The sequence below is a fragment of the Prunus mume genome, linkage group LG1 (assembly GCF_029339155.1).
Source record: "Prunus mume cultivar Tortuosa linkage group LG1, ASM2933915v1, whole genome shotgun sequence".
Taxonomy (NCBI): domain Eukaryota; kingdom Viridiplantae; phylum Streptophyta; class Magnoliopsida; order Rosales; family Rosaceae; genus Prunus; species Prunus mume.
In genome coordinates, this window is record NC_142698.1 from 11,865,713 (window position 1) to 11,881,321 (window position 15,609).

Below are 15,609 nucleotides of genomic sequence, written 5' to 3' on the forward strand. Positions count from 1 at the left end.
TTTCACCAAAAAAAAAAAATGTGATCGTGCACCCTTTAAAATAATAAAACATTTTATAGTGAGGATAAGAGTTGTCTAAATAAAATAAAAATATGTTGTGAAAATATTTATTTATGCAGCAAATGATGGATGGGAAAGCAGGATCTATGATGGGCAGCCCTGGAGAGTGCTTGGTCCCCTAGAGCTACAAATTGGGGGTACATTCTTCCTTATAAAATTTGGAGGATTTAATCAACGGGATCTAGCCTAGTGAAAGAGGGCCTTAATTTGTAGACTAGCGGTTGCTAGTTCAAACCTCAATGACACTTTGATAATGTGTGTATATAAGAAACCTCCATCTCCTTGTAGTTTAGACTATCCCTTGTATTAATAAATAAATAAAATTTGGAGGACTTAGAGCATTCACAATAGACTCTCTAAACTACATCATTTAGGGAGGAATTGAAAAACTCCACCTCCAATCATGCTCCATATCCAACTCCTAAAACAGGGAGACCTTTAGAAGCTCCTAAATCTGAGGGGAGAGAGAGAGAGAGAGAGAACTCTTAGTGACTCTCTATAATTAAATTCTTCTTTATTGTAATGCTAATTTAAGAATTTATTTAATGCTGAATAATTTTTATTATTATTTTATATGAAGAGGGAGCATTTATGTTAAACTAAAAAAAGAAATAAATCATTTATGATTTTCTAAACTAGGAAGCATGGGTGGAGTTGAAATTTTATAAAAAGCTCCTAAAATAGTTTTCTAGTGTTTTTAATTAAATTTTAACTAAAAAATAAAGAACATGATTGTGGATGCTTTTAGGTTGTTGGCTTCTCAATTTTCCCAGTACTCTTGCTAATTTCTCCCCTCTTGCATTTCAAACCACCTACCCTTTATTGCCAGCTGGATCAAAGGTTGGCAGCCTCCTACGATCAGTAATTGCCCTTACTTTGAAGGAGTTTGGTCTTATCTTATTATTATTCGTGTGACCACTTGGGCTAAATGTCTCTTGGCAGCCCTCATTGCGTAGGCTTGCTTCCTCCTCTTAGGTTTGTTGTGTTCATCTGTTTGCTGTTTTCTCCTCTTAGTTTAGTGGCTTGGTAGTTCTTTTGTTGTTGCATACCTTGTTGTAACTATTTGGTGCAACAATCTACATGGAAATTGAGACAATGAAAAATCAGCTCCCTTGAAAAACCCTTGAATAAATAATTTCCGTACATAGTGTCGAAGGCTAATTCCAACATTTTGCCAGGATTTACTTGATACAATGTTACAACTACAGCATTATGCTACTACAAGTATCAGTAGCATAACCAGTTTGCCTTCTAGCCTCCTCTGTTCTCTGGATACAACGAAGGCAATAAACAAGTTCTATCATACAGAAGAAACACTAAGCTTATGCTTCTTATCAGCAAAAGTTGTGTGTATATGTAGTCCCGACGGCCCTTGAGGTTGTGGCAATTACACAAAGTACCGCAAGATCTGTCTTGCAACTGAAGTTGGCATTGGTGATTACTCAGTTCACTGGATCTGCAACCTCTTTGATCCGCACCAACTTGAAAAGTCGATGCCCTGGAAAACAAGGTAAACTATAAATCCTAGATACCCAGCTGTGAAAGCACACACTACGAAGCCAACAAGCACCCCATTCACTTCAGACGAGAAGAAGTCCAGCAGAAGATAACCATTGATCACCATCACCAGGGCAGCCACAAGCCACGCAACAATCTTCATAGACAATAAAGAAAAAGATGTGAGCAATTCAACCATAATTTGCTTATTTCTGACTCATGAACAATTTTAAAAAACAAAGAAAAGGGAGAACAGCTTGAGTACATCATGGTATAATCAATTTGAGATGCTTTTATCTAACAAAGGAACTGAAAACTGCCACAGCGTAATCAGAAATTGAAATAAGATAACAAGCAACCATTCACCTCAAAGGAATATTCCTTGATTCTTGATCTATCACTAATGAAGTTAATCATAAGGGAAACGAGTAATCTAAACTCTATTTTCAGCTAGACTATTAAATTCAGTGCAGGTGAGACTCTTTCTTTTCTCAACCCCATGGAACGGTAAAGGGAGAGAAAGAAAAACATTCAACCAAGTATTACAGAATAATTAATGAAGCACTTGAACGTTTGTCCACTAAAAATGCTGTTCTATCACCAAATCTGAAGCACACAACCATGATTTATCTTACAATTAGATTATGGCGACAGTTATCGTATTATTCTATCAGTGCAATAGATTCTCAAGTCTTGGGGCAGTGCACTTATTTTTGCGGTTTGCTAGTTATGTATAAAGGGAAACCTACCTGATTTGCATAGACAGAAAAATCACCGGGCATTATTGTTAAAATCTATACAAAAATTTGAAATGCAAATGCCATTATGGACTTTATGGCCTAGATGCAGAACAAAGGAAATAACATACCTTGAGAACAGGGCCAATTTTAAAAACTCCCATGATTTGCTCCTTTGACACCAAGAAAAGCAGGGGAATAAGTGCAAACGGGATCTGAATTGACTGAAGCACATTAAGCCACTCATTCAAAACATCTAATGTGTCCTCTGATGTATCAAATACAAGAGCAACTATTATAGTTGGGATGATTGCACAGCTTCGTGTAATCAAAGCCCTCATCCATTTTTTCAATCTCAAGTCTAAGAAACCTCCCATAATGAACTGCCCTGCATAGGTACCTGTAATAGTGCTACTCTGGCCAGCTGCTAACAACCCAATACCCCAGATGTACAAAATTGGGAACACCCCACCCCCATACTTCTCTTGAAGATACTCCCCTGCATTTACAAGGCCTATACTGTCTGCCAGGTCTGTACCATAAAACCCCTTGGCAAACACAGTGGTAACAAATAGGTTGATAGCGAAGGAGATAACAAGAGCAATGGTGGACTCTATGCTATAGTAATTGAGAGCTTCTTGAACTCGTCCTTGCTTGCTGTGATCAATCTCCCTTGATTGTACAAGAGCTGAGTGCAAGAATACATTGTGAGGCATAATTATGCAACCAACAACTCCAACAGCCTGCTTTATTGTTCTGGAGCTAAGTTTAGGAACCAAAATACCTACAAAGAGGAATCCACATAATAGTAGATTAGATGAAGAGGTGCAAAGTAGCACGACCCTTTTGGCCTGAATCACCTATTGCTACATATATATATATATATATATATATATATATATACTGATAAGAAAAATCACAGATAGAGGAGTAGAATCCAATACCAATAAGAAGTTCGATGCCACTGGGTTTAGCTTCCCCAAACATCCATGCAAATGACAGTGCCATTGTTGCAATCAGAACCGCGAACACTGCTTCCAGCTTCCTCACACCATAATTTTCAAGAAAAAGAAAGATGAAACTGTAGCAAGGAAACAAATTAAATTATTTTCGAGTTATCAATTCTAAAATAGTTGCAAGTTCAAGGAAAAAAAATTTGGTTCAGTTCTAAGACAATGCAGGAAAAGAAAGAAACTAAAAGCTTGGACTATCAGAAACTTTATTCTTTTGAACCTTAAAAACTGAAAATTAGTCAGCGAGAACTAATAAATCTATTCGGCATGGTTGAAATGAGCTTCACTTTCCAGAAATGAAATATTTTTAAATCTTGGATTTTCCAGGCAACCAAGCAGAATTCAATCCTTCACTTTGAATAGACTCTCAAATTCCTGGTTTCAAACAACACTACATCTTTCTATAAACTGAACTAAGTCAACTGGCTGACTAAGAACTTCAAAACTTTAACACAACAACAGAAAGAGCCGAAACCACAGGCCCTCTGAAAATTGTGAAAGAATCAAACATACTCATATCAAAGAAAAGCCACAGAAATTGCTTGCACATTAAATTTAATTTGCTATAAATTAAAAAAACCTTTACCCGAAGACAATCAAAATTCATAACAAAAAGGAAAACCCAAATTCAGATTTTCAAGAACTGAGAAAATTCAAAGAAAGACGAACCAAAAACACAAAAGGGTAGAGTTCAAATACCAATCCAAAGCGGTTATGACGACCCCAGACCAAAGCGGCAAAGCCCCATTACTCAAAATCTTAATAGCAATCGCACTCCCAATAACCTCCTGTATATCAGCCCCAATCAAAGCCAACTCTGCCATCACCCAAAGCACCATTCTCGCCCACGTCGGGTACTCATCTCTACACAGCTCAGCCAAGTGCCGCCCAGTCGCCACGCCGAGCCGAGCCGACAACAGCTGAACCAAGAGCCCCATAGCCGTGGCCCACATGAGAATCCACAGCAGCGAGTTTCCAGCTATCGCACCCGCCTGAAGATCGCCCTCCAAATTTCCAGGGTCGAGGAAAGCGATGCTCATCAGGAAGCCAGGGCCGGTGAAAAGCCAGAGCTTCTTCCATGAAAACGGCGGCGTCTTGAAGTCGTCGTCTTCCGGTTCGTCAATCCCGACCACGTGGACCTTATCGGCCGAGTCGTAGGCCGTCTCGGGCTGGTCTTGTTCTGAGTCGACTAAGAGTGGCTGCGAGTGGTCGTGAGGCGAAGGCATGGTGTATTGGTCTGGAATTGCGTGCCGGTGAGTGTATGGATTGTCTCTGTGCGCTCGCACGATGGTCTCTGTGTGATTTTCAAGCTTTGGGTTGCTTCTTCAACTTTATCGTCATGGGATAATGGGAGAGATGAAGCTCGGAAAACTGCCGGTCCCTCTCCTCCTTTTTCTTTTGCTTTTCTCTTCTTCTTTTTTTCTTTTTTTAAATATTGTAAATTTTGTTTTCGATATTTTAATTATTTAGTGTTACTGCTGTTATGGTTGCTTTATTCAATTTGTCGCGTTTTGGGATTTCTAAATATAGAGCAGACGTTATTCTCTGGTTGACGAATCATAGCTTGCCAAGTAATGTTCTAAATTCATTCTGCATACTTTATTGATGGCACGAGAAAACTTGTGTGAAATTGTTTTCGTCGTGTGGTGGAACAATCTAGCTGAAACATAAGGAATGCTAATTACCTCTCATTCTTTCCTTTTGTACTCGATTTGTGCCATGTATATTTGAATGACATATAAATCCATGTATTTCGTGTGCATTCCACACACACTCATAAAAATAAGGAATTATATGATCACGTGATATATCTTGTATACGTGTTATAATATGAGTGAACTACATAAAATAGTATCACTAAATATTCACTTATATTATAGCATATGTACAAAATATACACGTGACCTTACTAATATAATATTCTACAAACAAAATGTTAATACATTACATTCAATATATAGATTTATGTATGACTCCCATATAAACCTATTTTTCCACATTACACTCATGTATAAAGATTTTATTCAATTTACAAGAGCAAAATATAATATTTTGTATTCAATATATAGATTTATGTGTGTATTTCATTCATAAATTTATTTATTCCACATACATATAAAGATCTGTATCCATTTTACAAGCAAAACATTCGTATTTTGTATTTATATAAATTTAGGTAACTAGCAAAACATTCATATAAACTGAATAAGAAAATCAAAGAAGAGAAAAGTAAAAGGAAAGATAACTAGCATTTTTCATTGAAACACTGCAGCATCTTAAAATTGATTTTTAATCGAATTGTAATAGCCTTTTTTTTTCTTTGCTGTGTTTATAAATTAAATTTTAATCAATACCCATCCTTCTATTATGTCATATTTTTTTCTTTATGAGAAGATAATTAATGCAAGAAAATCAGACTCCTCCTCGTCGTGGACCAAAAGGCTCATATGTCGACACAATGACACCTACCCTAGACTAAAACAAAATATCTGTCTTCACCTCCACTTCACGTCAATAAAATCATTCATCCTCGCCGTTTAATGAAGCTTTCGTGTTTAAAGTTGAAACACATCAAATCCAATACACAGCTGCGTGACTGTACATACCACACAGCCCTTTGTGGACCCCGCAGAATAGTGACATGTCCGTCTTATGACTCTTATCCAAAAGAAATTACAATTAATATTTGTTTTGAGAAAAATTACAAGTAATAATATTAGATAAACTAACGTACGGTATTAACTTTTGAACACCAACTTTATTAAAAAAATAAAACTTTTGAACAACGACTAATAATGTTTCATTTGCTTTTTGCGTCCATAACATAACAAATAAGAAACTATACAAGGATCTTATAGCTTAGTTGATTAATAGTGTTTATTTTTGCACTCGAGTACTTAGGTTCGACCTCTTTTCTCAATTACAATTGTATTGGGAAAAAAAAATAGAACGTTAATTGGTGTCTAAATAGTTGATATAAACTCGTTTAGGAATAATTCTAGATAAAGCAGAACTACTTTTAGGAAGAAGCATATCTAATATGCTTCTTCATATAATCATTTTTAGTAATTTTAAATAATTTTTGGACAAAGCACTCATATGTACTTTTACATAAAATTACTTAAAATAATTATATTGAGAAGTTATTGTTCATAATTTTTTTAATAAATTGAAGTTTTTAGTATGTATGTACCGGAATAGGATCTCTGACAAAATTAGTTGATAAAGGGTGAATTTTTATAGATACCATGAATTAAGTGAGTCGACCATAACAATATATTTGCCTTGAGTTTAATTTCCCTACTCGCACATTAAAGTAGTTTAAGAATAAATTTATGGTAAAAAAAACAAACGCGAATAACCACGTGGGAATCAATTATGAGGGGGGAGGCTGTTAAAGTAATTTGGAGAGTTGGGAGGGCGTGGGAAGGGTGCGTGTAATGGCGCCATGTGTGTGGAGAACGCGTGTTGTAGTATTTTGTCGTGGATGGGCTTGTGGATGCACGGGACTTTCCGTGCGGCTTCGTCTGACCCCTTCACGACAAACCCAACTACCACCAAAGTTTCGAAATTCTCCACGGTTTTTTTTATTACTGTTTTCTGTACTCTGTTTACTAAATCTATCTGCACATGGATGCGCAGGTCACTGGTTTCTCTTTTTGGCTTGGTGAGATATGGACAGTGCATGGCCCAGCCATCCAAAATCCCCAAAATAATGCATTCACTTCCACTTGATGCCAAAAATATCATGCCATTCATTTTCTTATGGTAATGTCAGTCTCATATTTCAAATTTATAAGTCCAAATTATTGAGAAATAAGTAGATGCCATATTTGATGCCAAAATAATTCATCACAAAAATATTGAAGATAGTCATCAATATGAGTATGCCAACGTGGTATATCTTGTCTTATGTTATAATATAAGTGGACGGCATTGATTAAGATTTTTTATTTTATGAGATAATATCATTAAATATTTATTTATATTATAACAAGTAAATGAGTTATAATACCGAGTCATATCCATTTCCAAATTATAATTATAAAAAAGTTGATATAGATCCAAATTTTCATTGAGAAGTTTTTTTTAATTCTCGGAATTAGTGACTTTGATACAAGTCATTGGCTTTTATGCCACGTAGGATTACATTCTTTTTTTTAATATTTTTTGATATAATCGTGCTTATTTTAAATTATTTTTTATTCCAGTATTGCTCCTTATACCTTGAATCGATAACTGTAATTTATGTGATAATTACAGAAAAGAATTTATTATGACCATAATTAATTAACAAATTAAGTGCTTATGACCATAATGATATTTGTATATTAATTACGTTACTTTTTTTTTTATTGTTTTAATTGCATCCATGATTTTTAATTGTATCCATTTTTGTAATATTGTCTTTTTTTATCTTCTTCTTTAACCTAAAAAGATCGTTGGCTTTCTTTCTTATTCTTTACAACCTCTTTATTAGGTAAATTGAAGAAGAATAATGTTACTCTTACCATATTTGTATACCACATCTTTATACCATCTTATGTGGCAGTAAAGGTGGTTAGCCACATCAATTAAAATTATACAAATTTATAAATAAACCCAATCCTAGATATGTATTTATAAAAAAAACTCAAACACTATTTAAACATAGAAACACACCCAAAATCAATCCCAAAGTTAACAATTGTATATTTTTTGGGTGTGTTTATAAATAAGTTTTGAGTATGTGTAATGATGGGTTTTGGGTGTGTTTATAAAGTATTTTGGATAATTTCAGCTCCCATTTTTGGTGTTTTAGTGAAACTCCCTTAAAATTATTTAATATTTTCTTTTCTTTTATGATTTATTCCAGTATTTGTTTTTCTAATTGCCTTAATTAAAATACACTTAATTGATTTAATTGATGTGGCATATAAAATGGACATGACACATCATGTGGTATAGAAATGTGGGATAAAAATATGTAGTAAGTGTAGCATTACTCATTGAAGAAATCAAGCAAAATATATATTGGAAAATTTAAAAAAACCTATATGTCAGGTAAATTATATATTATCTCATACTTCCCCAATAATCAAGTACAATGCTATATTTACCTAGTAAGTATGTAAATAATCTCACATTTACCTATAATTAGGTACTAATCTTATATTTACCTAGTAATCATGTAGATTAGAAAATTATACCTATATATATATACATATATTATATAAAGCACATTAGCTCATGGTGTACCTATATATTAGGTACATAAAAACGTCACCAATAGTTCTCTTGTTTATCTTGTTTTTTTGAAGTTTTTTATTTGTTGCTATGCTTAAACACCACGAATCAACTTAATAAGTATTAAACATATTGTATTTTCAATATTTGGGTGTTTACCTTATGCATAAGCACATAATTTCATGTGGATGCTTGTCTCATCGATTAGTATAATATGTGGGTCTTTACATTTATTAATTACATTGTATTTTATCCATATATTAGGTAAATATTCACAAGGAAATAATTCAAATTTTAAATTATAAAATTCAATTATAATAAAATGATGCATTAAATTTTGAATTTTCAATGTGTTTCTTTATTTACCTCAAATGGTGAAATCTACACAACAACAAAATAGTAATAAAAATCAAAGGTCTTGCATCTAAAACCAAAACGACGAGGACTTGGCCTAATGACAACTAATCATTTTGAACTTAAATCTAAGAAGCCCTTATAATTACTCCATGATTAGTTGAAACAACCTCACTTGCCACCTCATTTGTCATCTCATCATCTAGTATTCATTCAACGTTTGTTAACCAAAATCTGTCTAATTATGAATCTATATAGATTAGTTGAGAGCATTGACTTAATATACGTTTTTCTTAAATATAGATTAGTTGAGAGCATTGATTTTTTTTTTCTTTCATAAAATATAGAAAATCCCTCAGTTTACATCAAATAGAGCCGGACCTTAACTCGTTCATTTAATGGATTTAAGTTGGCCCATTTCCGACCCGAAATGTTTAGATGACCTAGGCATGCACCCAGAATAACATATTTCTTCTTCATCCTAGCCTATTGGCTAGTGGCTAAAAGTTCCCAACAAGGTGAGAGGAGATATACATTCTTCTGTCACATCTATCTGTCATTTTTACTTCGTGAACCCAACAGCAGCCTTTTGCCCCTTTCCCTTTCAAATCAATGGCTTGGCTTCAATGCCGAAGGAAAGGTGGATTGTGTGGAGACTAGTGGTTGCCAGTTGCAACTTTGCTTAAACACAGTTACATGCTATGATGTCTTCAGATCCCTTTCTCAGAACTTCACTGTGATATTTTTTCTTTTACATTTTGGTTCTTTATGTTTTGGTTTTTGTTCATAATTGCTTTGTGCTCCACTTCTCCACTTTTTTGCCAGGGACGTGACACATATCCTCTTACTAGCCTTTCAAGTTATGCTAACAGTAAAATACAAGTAGCTATAGCTGTCGAGAGGATTGATTTATTCGTTATATCTCTCTCATCGTGAGATGAAACTAATCAAATATTTCATATAAGTTTTTATGTGTCTAGAGTTATCCGCAGTACAATCAATTGTGGAACTTCATAAACATTGGACTTTAAATTGGTAGGATCAACTTAGGCCCATTGCAAATAAAACAATGGGCCTAATTTATTGTGAATCTGGCTTTAGGCCCAAAAGATGTCGTCTTTTTATTTTTCTGAAAACTGATCGCATTAAGCAATGAAAATATAAATTATACATCAGTCATTTGAATTAATTTACGGTCCGAAGGACGGGACATATCCCTCAATTTGTCCAGAAAAAAAATCTAAAAATTACAACAAAAAGGGGACATGTAATTAGTTCTCTCTCCAAGAGTAAAATGTTTGGTCACCTGTAATTAAAAAAAAAAAAAAAAGAAGAAGAGGAAAATAGGAGGTTTAGTCTATTTAGCACGGACACCATGTTGACCGTTGGACACGGGTGTTTGAGGAGTATCCGAGTGTCCAACACTCCAACACTTGGGCTTAGTGGAGTATCCATGTAACGTAGAGTTTAGTCCTGTGCAGCAAATAACTTTCTAACTTTGCGAATGGATCTTCGGCATATTGGACATATTTTGCTCTCCCCATAAAAAATCCTGCAACATGTATTCTCTGTAAGATAACAAAATTCACACAAACCAACATGTTCTGAAACGTTTCTAATGTTTTAGGCTAAGCACACACACACCTCTGTGCACAGACGTAGCAGGTAGCACAATGTCCACAAGGAACCAAAAAACAATCCCTTTGCTCAGTGTAGCAGATCACACATATTTTCCCATCATACAAGTCCTCAGAGGAGCTTGTAATTGGGCCATTGCTACTATTACTGCTACTGCTGTTGCTGCAATTTCCGGATTCTATATCCCACTCGTCACATGTCCCGTATGTTACTGGCATCGTCTTTCCGGGTTGTAACGTGCTTGTTTCAGTACTTTCTCTTATATCCTCTATACCGCCCTCCTCACCATCATACTCATTTATGTACTTCAATATCATGTATGCAACAATCACAAGCAATGCTGCATTAATATATGGTTGAAGCTGCATTAGTTTGTAGCATAAGTTATTAACAAAAATTTTAATTTTAATTTTTCGACAAAATCTTACTTAGAATTCCAACGTATGCAATCAAACGGGCTAGAAAAGTAAGCGTAATGCACCATTCCACCTGATCATCCTGTAACTGTACAAGGAGAAATCAAGATTGGTTAAAAAAGTTCATTATGCAGATACTATTACATCAAGAAAATGAACATATGTGATGCCTTACGTCATAGGTGGTACTCGTTAAATTGTACGATTGAGAGTTGATCGATTGAAGCTTCCGGTGCTTCAGTCCATCTATTATGGAACACATTCCTACAGCTCTGCTATGATGCTTCCTGTGGTTATAATAATTTTTTCCCCTGCAGTATGAAAACAGAGATTTTAATGACATGCAGGGGCGGAACTATTAAGGCGCAAGGAGGTGCTGCACCTCCTTTCGCCGAAAAAATCATGTAGGTGCTTCAAAATGCCATTTTTCTCAACTACTGTACAGATTACCTTATTTCCATTTTCAACATTTAAGTAAATGTCTTAAGGAAGTACCCCTATTTGGATTCAAATAAAAATACTAGAAAATCAAATTCCCACCAAATCAAAATATGAAAAATCGGTTTTAGTGCACAATATGATTTAGGCTAAAAATGATGACTCATTAAGTTAATATATACTTCATACTAAAATCCCATAAAATCAAGTTTTCTTATTTGATGTGTAGGGAATAAAAGCCACCAAAAATTATCTTGAGAAAATGATTATTCCAAAAAACCATTTTTCATACTTAGCCAATATTGCACATTTGTTAAAAAATTTTGGGTCTGCCAGTGATGACATACATCAATGTGTATGTGTGTTCCTAAATATAAAGTAACAGACAATTTTAAGATCTGAGGCCTCAACCAACGTTAGAAGCTCATGAACCTATAAAATTAGTTTAAGTAACATGTAATGGGTGGGACAAGTCACAATGGGATCAAATGTTCATATAATTAAACCCAAAAAAAAGAAGAAAAAAACATGAGCAAAATGGAAAATTCATAGATATATATAAAAAGCCTTTCTGCATTACCTCAAAAGGCCTTGAATATAGACCCGAGTTCAACTCCGGTTTTCGCAGGATCCATGGAGAAACGCAGAGCACTTTGAGTACATTTCAGAAGGGAATGTCAATCTCCTCAGTTTTCATAGAGATCTCAGTGACAAAATGTGAAGAAAAGTTGCTGCTCTGTGGACAACTTTTGCTAATAAGATGAAAGACTTGTACATTTAAGAATATATTAGCAGTGTGGGAATAATGTGCACACAGCCTGTACCAAAAAAATTTGGTAGAAGCTAACAAGGCTTCACTTGAATGGCTTTGAACATGAGCAGCAGAAAGTTTGTCCGTAGAAGCCAGGCCAGGTTGGAAAAGACACTGACTGAGGTGTGATGGACATCAAAGATAGACTGGTAGTTGTTCATCTGGGGAATCTTCTTAACTAACCATCTTTTGAAAAAGTCTGGCGGGTAAGGGAAAATGCAAGACTTTCTGTGTGTCTTGAATGGTAGGTTGGCCGTTTTTGGGTAGGCAGGTGAGCACAAAACTCCAATTTTGGGCTTGGAACATGGTCCAACTTGAAAGTGAGATGAAAGTAGAAACTGCTTGACCTTACTAATTTACTTTCAGTTAATGTAATGGTAGGTCAGTTTGGAAATAAAAAAATTATTAGAATAAATCAAAATAATTGTTTGCAAATTTGGACAGGTTGTCAAATGTTCATTTGAGTAAAGTCAAACTTTGGCTTTGTTATTTTCTTTTTCTTTGGGTTCATTAAACTTAGCCCAAAGACAATCATATGAAGAAAAAAGGCTGACCCAAGTACATAAATAAACTTAATGAAGGCCCAACCATAAAGCAACAATGAAGCCTTAAGAAAATAAAACCAACACCAAGTACAAACCCAAATCAGAAGCCCAACAAAAAACAAGAAAATCCCCCTAAGCAAAGAAATTTTGAAATTGAAATCCTAGTACTGAATTTTTTTTTAAATTTATATCTTATTACATTATGGTTTAGGTCAATAATTATATATTGAATTGAAATGAAAAACCCTTTGGGCTCGTTTGATAATCATTTCTATTTTAGTTTTTAGTTTTCATTTTTTGTACTAGAGTATACAGAAAAAGAGGAAGAATAAAAGTGAGAATGAGAGTGAAGATGAGATTGAGAGGAAAGATGAGAGGGGAGATAATGAAAGGGAGGAGTAATAAAAGTGAAAACCAGCTAAAAAATGAATCTATTTGAAATTGTTTTTACTTTTGTTACTACTTCATCCCATCATTTCCTCTCATCCTCTCTCTCAATCTCATCTTCATTTCCATTCAGATTCATATTATCATTTTCCTTTAGACTAAAAAAAAAAAAAAAAACTAAAATTGAAATGAATTATCAAACAGACCCTTAATTTGATGATTGTAAATATATTAAGGATAATAATTTCTCCACTCCAATTTTATCCACTTACACTCCTTTTTTTAGTTATAAAATAAAATGTAAGTGGATAAAATTAGATTGGAAAAAATCACCACTCTATATTAATTCATCTTTTAATTTTCTTTTCAATATTCAAATTCGAGACATATTCTAATCAAAAGGACAAAAGTATCACTAAATCGACAGCAAATTGCACTGGTTTTGTCCTTCATGGATTTTGTACAGGTGGCCCTGCCATATGAAGTTCAAAAACCCAACAGATCGAATAGACAAGTAGAGGTAGAATTTGTTGTTTGGCTGTGCGGGCCCAATATCCCATGCATGCATTGAGCAGTGGGGAGGCAACGACGGGCTTACTTTTGGCATGCATTGCATGCTTTGTTGTTAAAGGCAGTGTTCTCTTCTGCATGTTGTTCATCAAGTACACAAAAGTGATTGACAACAAATTCATCAAGCAGTCGATTCAGATTACCCCAAAAAACTGCCCCCATAATTGGCTTGGGATTATTGAGGAATATATCAGATATATGTATGCTTTCTAGCTGGAACTTATTTTTACTTTTGATAAAGAATTTAGAATCAATTATAAATATACACGTATTATAATATTGGTAGATTAGTAAAAGCTACGTGCACTAAAATTTTACACGCTGACTAGATCCATCTTTTCAGGTGGGCAGGCAGGATCCCTTTTTCTATAGATGATTTATCAGACACTTTGCATTAGTTGCATTACTGAAGCAAAATATAGAAATTAACAACTACAAAGTGTGATTAGATTGTTCGTTAAATGAGAGACATTGGAGTTAAAGTTGGTAAAAGTGAGAAATGTGAACGTGAATGTGAACAATTACGCATTTAGGTCCAAACCAAACACTAAAATTTCTTCTTTTGAAAAGAAAGAAAGGAAAAAAAAGAACCCTACGATCAAACTGCGGGTTTGTTACAAATGTGTCCCCATAGACACACATTGCTTTCACCAAAGTGCGTCTTGTCTGGAAGTCTCATCAACTTTGCACTCTTTTTTGACATAGATACTTGGCTTTCGTCAAATTTTGTTTTTTCTTTCTTCTGCTCCAAAACCTCAACCTCAAATTTGGTTGTCTATGTAATATATCCATGTTCAATGTTCTGTCGCACTTTAGTGTCGATCTATATTCAGAGTTTTCTTTTTCTTTTTGTGGAAAAAAAAAAGAGAAGGCAAATTCAACATAAAAGTCGACCAAACAGAACCCTCCTGGAAAACTTCATGCATTGTACATTAGCATGAGAAAAAGGAGGGCTTAAAAAGAAAGAACAAACAATAAAGGTTGCAGTACGCTTGAAAGAAAAGCACCAAATCATATTAAAGATCCAGTTGTAATTTCTAGCCTTGTAAAAATAGATTTCAGTCTCTGTAATTTACAGATTAATCAAATCCTTACACGAGGCATTGCATATTAGATAGCGGGGATAATAAGGAAACAATTATACTTGGTATCGGATATTAATTTACAGTACTAGTGACAATGTCCTAGATAAGAAAAGTTGGTATTCGATATTAGCCAATCACTCTCGTAGGTAATATTTTTCTTTTTTTATGTCTGATTAATTGCACTGCTAAAAATTTAGTAAAGACTGGGCCGCCCCTTGGCCAGGGCAACTACGGCCATCGCCCAGGGCCCACAATTTAGAGGGGCAAAAAAAAAAAATAAAAAAAATCTATGTATATGCATATGCAAAAAAAATAAAAAGTCCTCATTAAAAGATAAAATAAAACTAAAAGTAAGGGGACTTGTGTGATATTTATTGAGAGTCTCACTTGGTAGGATAAAACAATAATAAATAAAGGCACACACATATGCAAACAAATCTAGAAGCTAAGGTAGTCAACATTATTGTTTTCCCAAGAATCAGACGGAGACTCTTGAAATCAATCGAATTTTATTTTTGTTCTCTCTGAAATTGAGTGTGAAAACAAAGCCATTTTGAGTTGGAAATTGATTAATCTCTCTGAAATTGGGAGCACCAGCACCAGAGCACAACATACAAAACCTAAAATACAGGTTTTATTGTTCTTTCTAAATTAAAATTATTAAAATCTTATTTGCGGACCATCATGGCTCAAGATAGACTAAATGGACTAGCAATATTATGCATTGAAAGAGATACGTTGGAAAACATTAAATATGATAATATAATTGATGATTTTGCTTCCAAAACTACAATAAGTAGACATTTTCAATGATCTTTTGTGATTGGGATTT

The 15,609-nt window shown here is 34.3% G+C and overlaps 2 protein-coding genes across 2 annotated transcripts; both read right to left on the minus strand.

The window, feature by feature from the left end:
* Positions 1-1,168: 1,168 nt before the first annotated feature.
* On the minus strand, positions 1,169-4,741 carry NRAMP3 (natural resistance-associated macrophage protein 3). The gene is made up of 4 exons (XM_008240303.2): positions 4,007-4,741; positions 3,239-3,375; positions 2,426-3,078; positions 1,169-1,714 (listed from the first exon to the last, which is right to left on the minus strand). The coding sequence occupies exons 1-4, from the start codon at positions 4,531-4,533 to the stop codon at positions 1,508-1,510; spliced, it is 1,524 nt and encodes a 507-aa protein (XP_008238525.1). The 5' UTR covers positions 4,534-4,741; the 3' UTR covers positions 1,169-1,507.
* A 5,291-nt stretch (positions 4,742-10,032) lies between these two features.
* Positions 10,033-12,289, minus strand: LOC103337157 (E3 ubiquitin-protein ligase APD2-like). Its single transcript, XM_008240313.3, has 5 exons — positions 11,960-12,289; positions 11,117-11,252; positions 10,954-11,029; positions 10,532-10,865; positions 10,033-10,439 (listed from the first exon to the last, which is right to left on the minus strand). The coding sequence occupies exons 2-5, from the start codon at positions 11,201-11,203 to the stop codon at positions 10,355-10,357; spliced, it is 582 nt and encodes a 193-aa protein (XP_008238535.1). The 5' UTR covers positions 11,204-11,252; positions 11,960-12,289; the 3' UTR covers positions 10,033-10,354.
* Between the last annotated feature and the right edge of the window lie 3,320 nt (positions 12,290-15,609).

Bases quoted from the DNA above. Each gene is read 5' to 3' on its own strand.
- NRAMP3 (XM_008240303.2), bottom strand. From the start codon at position 4,533: ATGCCTTCGCCTCACGACCACTCGCAGCCACTCTTAGTCGACTCAGAA. The intron at 3,376-4,006 runs GTATTTGAACTC...TCCTTGCTACAG, and splicing joins GTCATAACCGCTTTGGATTG to TTTCATCTTTCTTTTTCTTG. The intron at 1,715-2,425 runs GTATGTTATTTC...TTGTCTATGAAG, and splicing joins AAATTGGCCCTGTTCTCAAG to ATTGTTGCGTGGCTTGTGGC.
- LOC103337157 (XM_008240313.3), bottom strand. From the start codon at position 11,203: ATGTGTTCCATAATAGATGGACTGAAGCACCGGAAGCTTCAATCGATC. The intron at 11,030-11,116 runs GTAAGGCATCAC...CTCCTTGTACAG, and splicing joins TAACGAGTACCACCTATGAC to TTACAGGATGATCAGGTGGA. The intron at 10,866-10,953 runs GTAAGATTTTGT...ATATTAATGCAG, and splicing joins TGCATACGTTGGAATTCTAA to CATTGCTTGTGATTGTTGCA.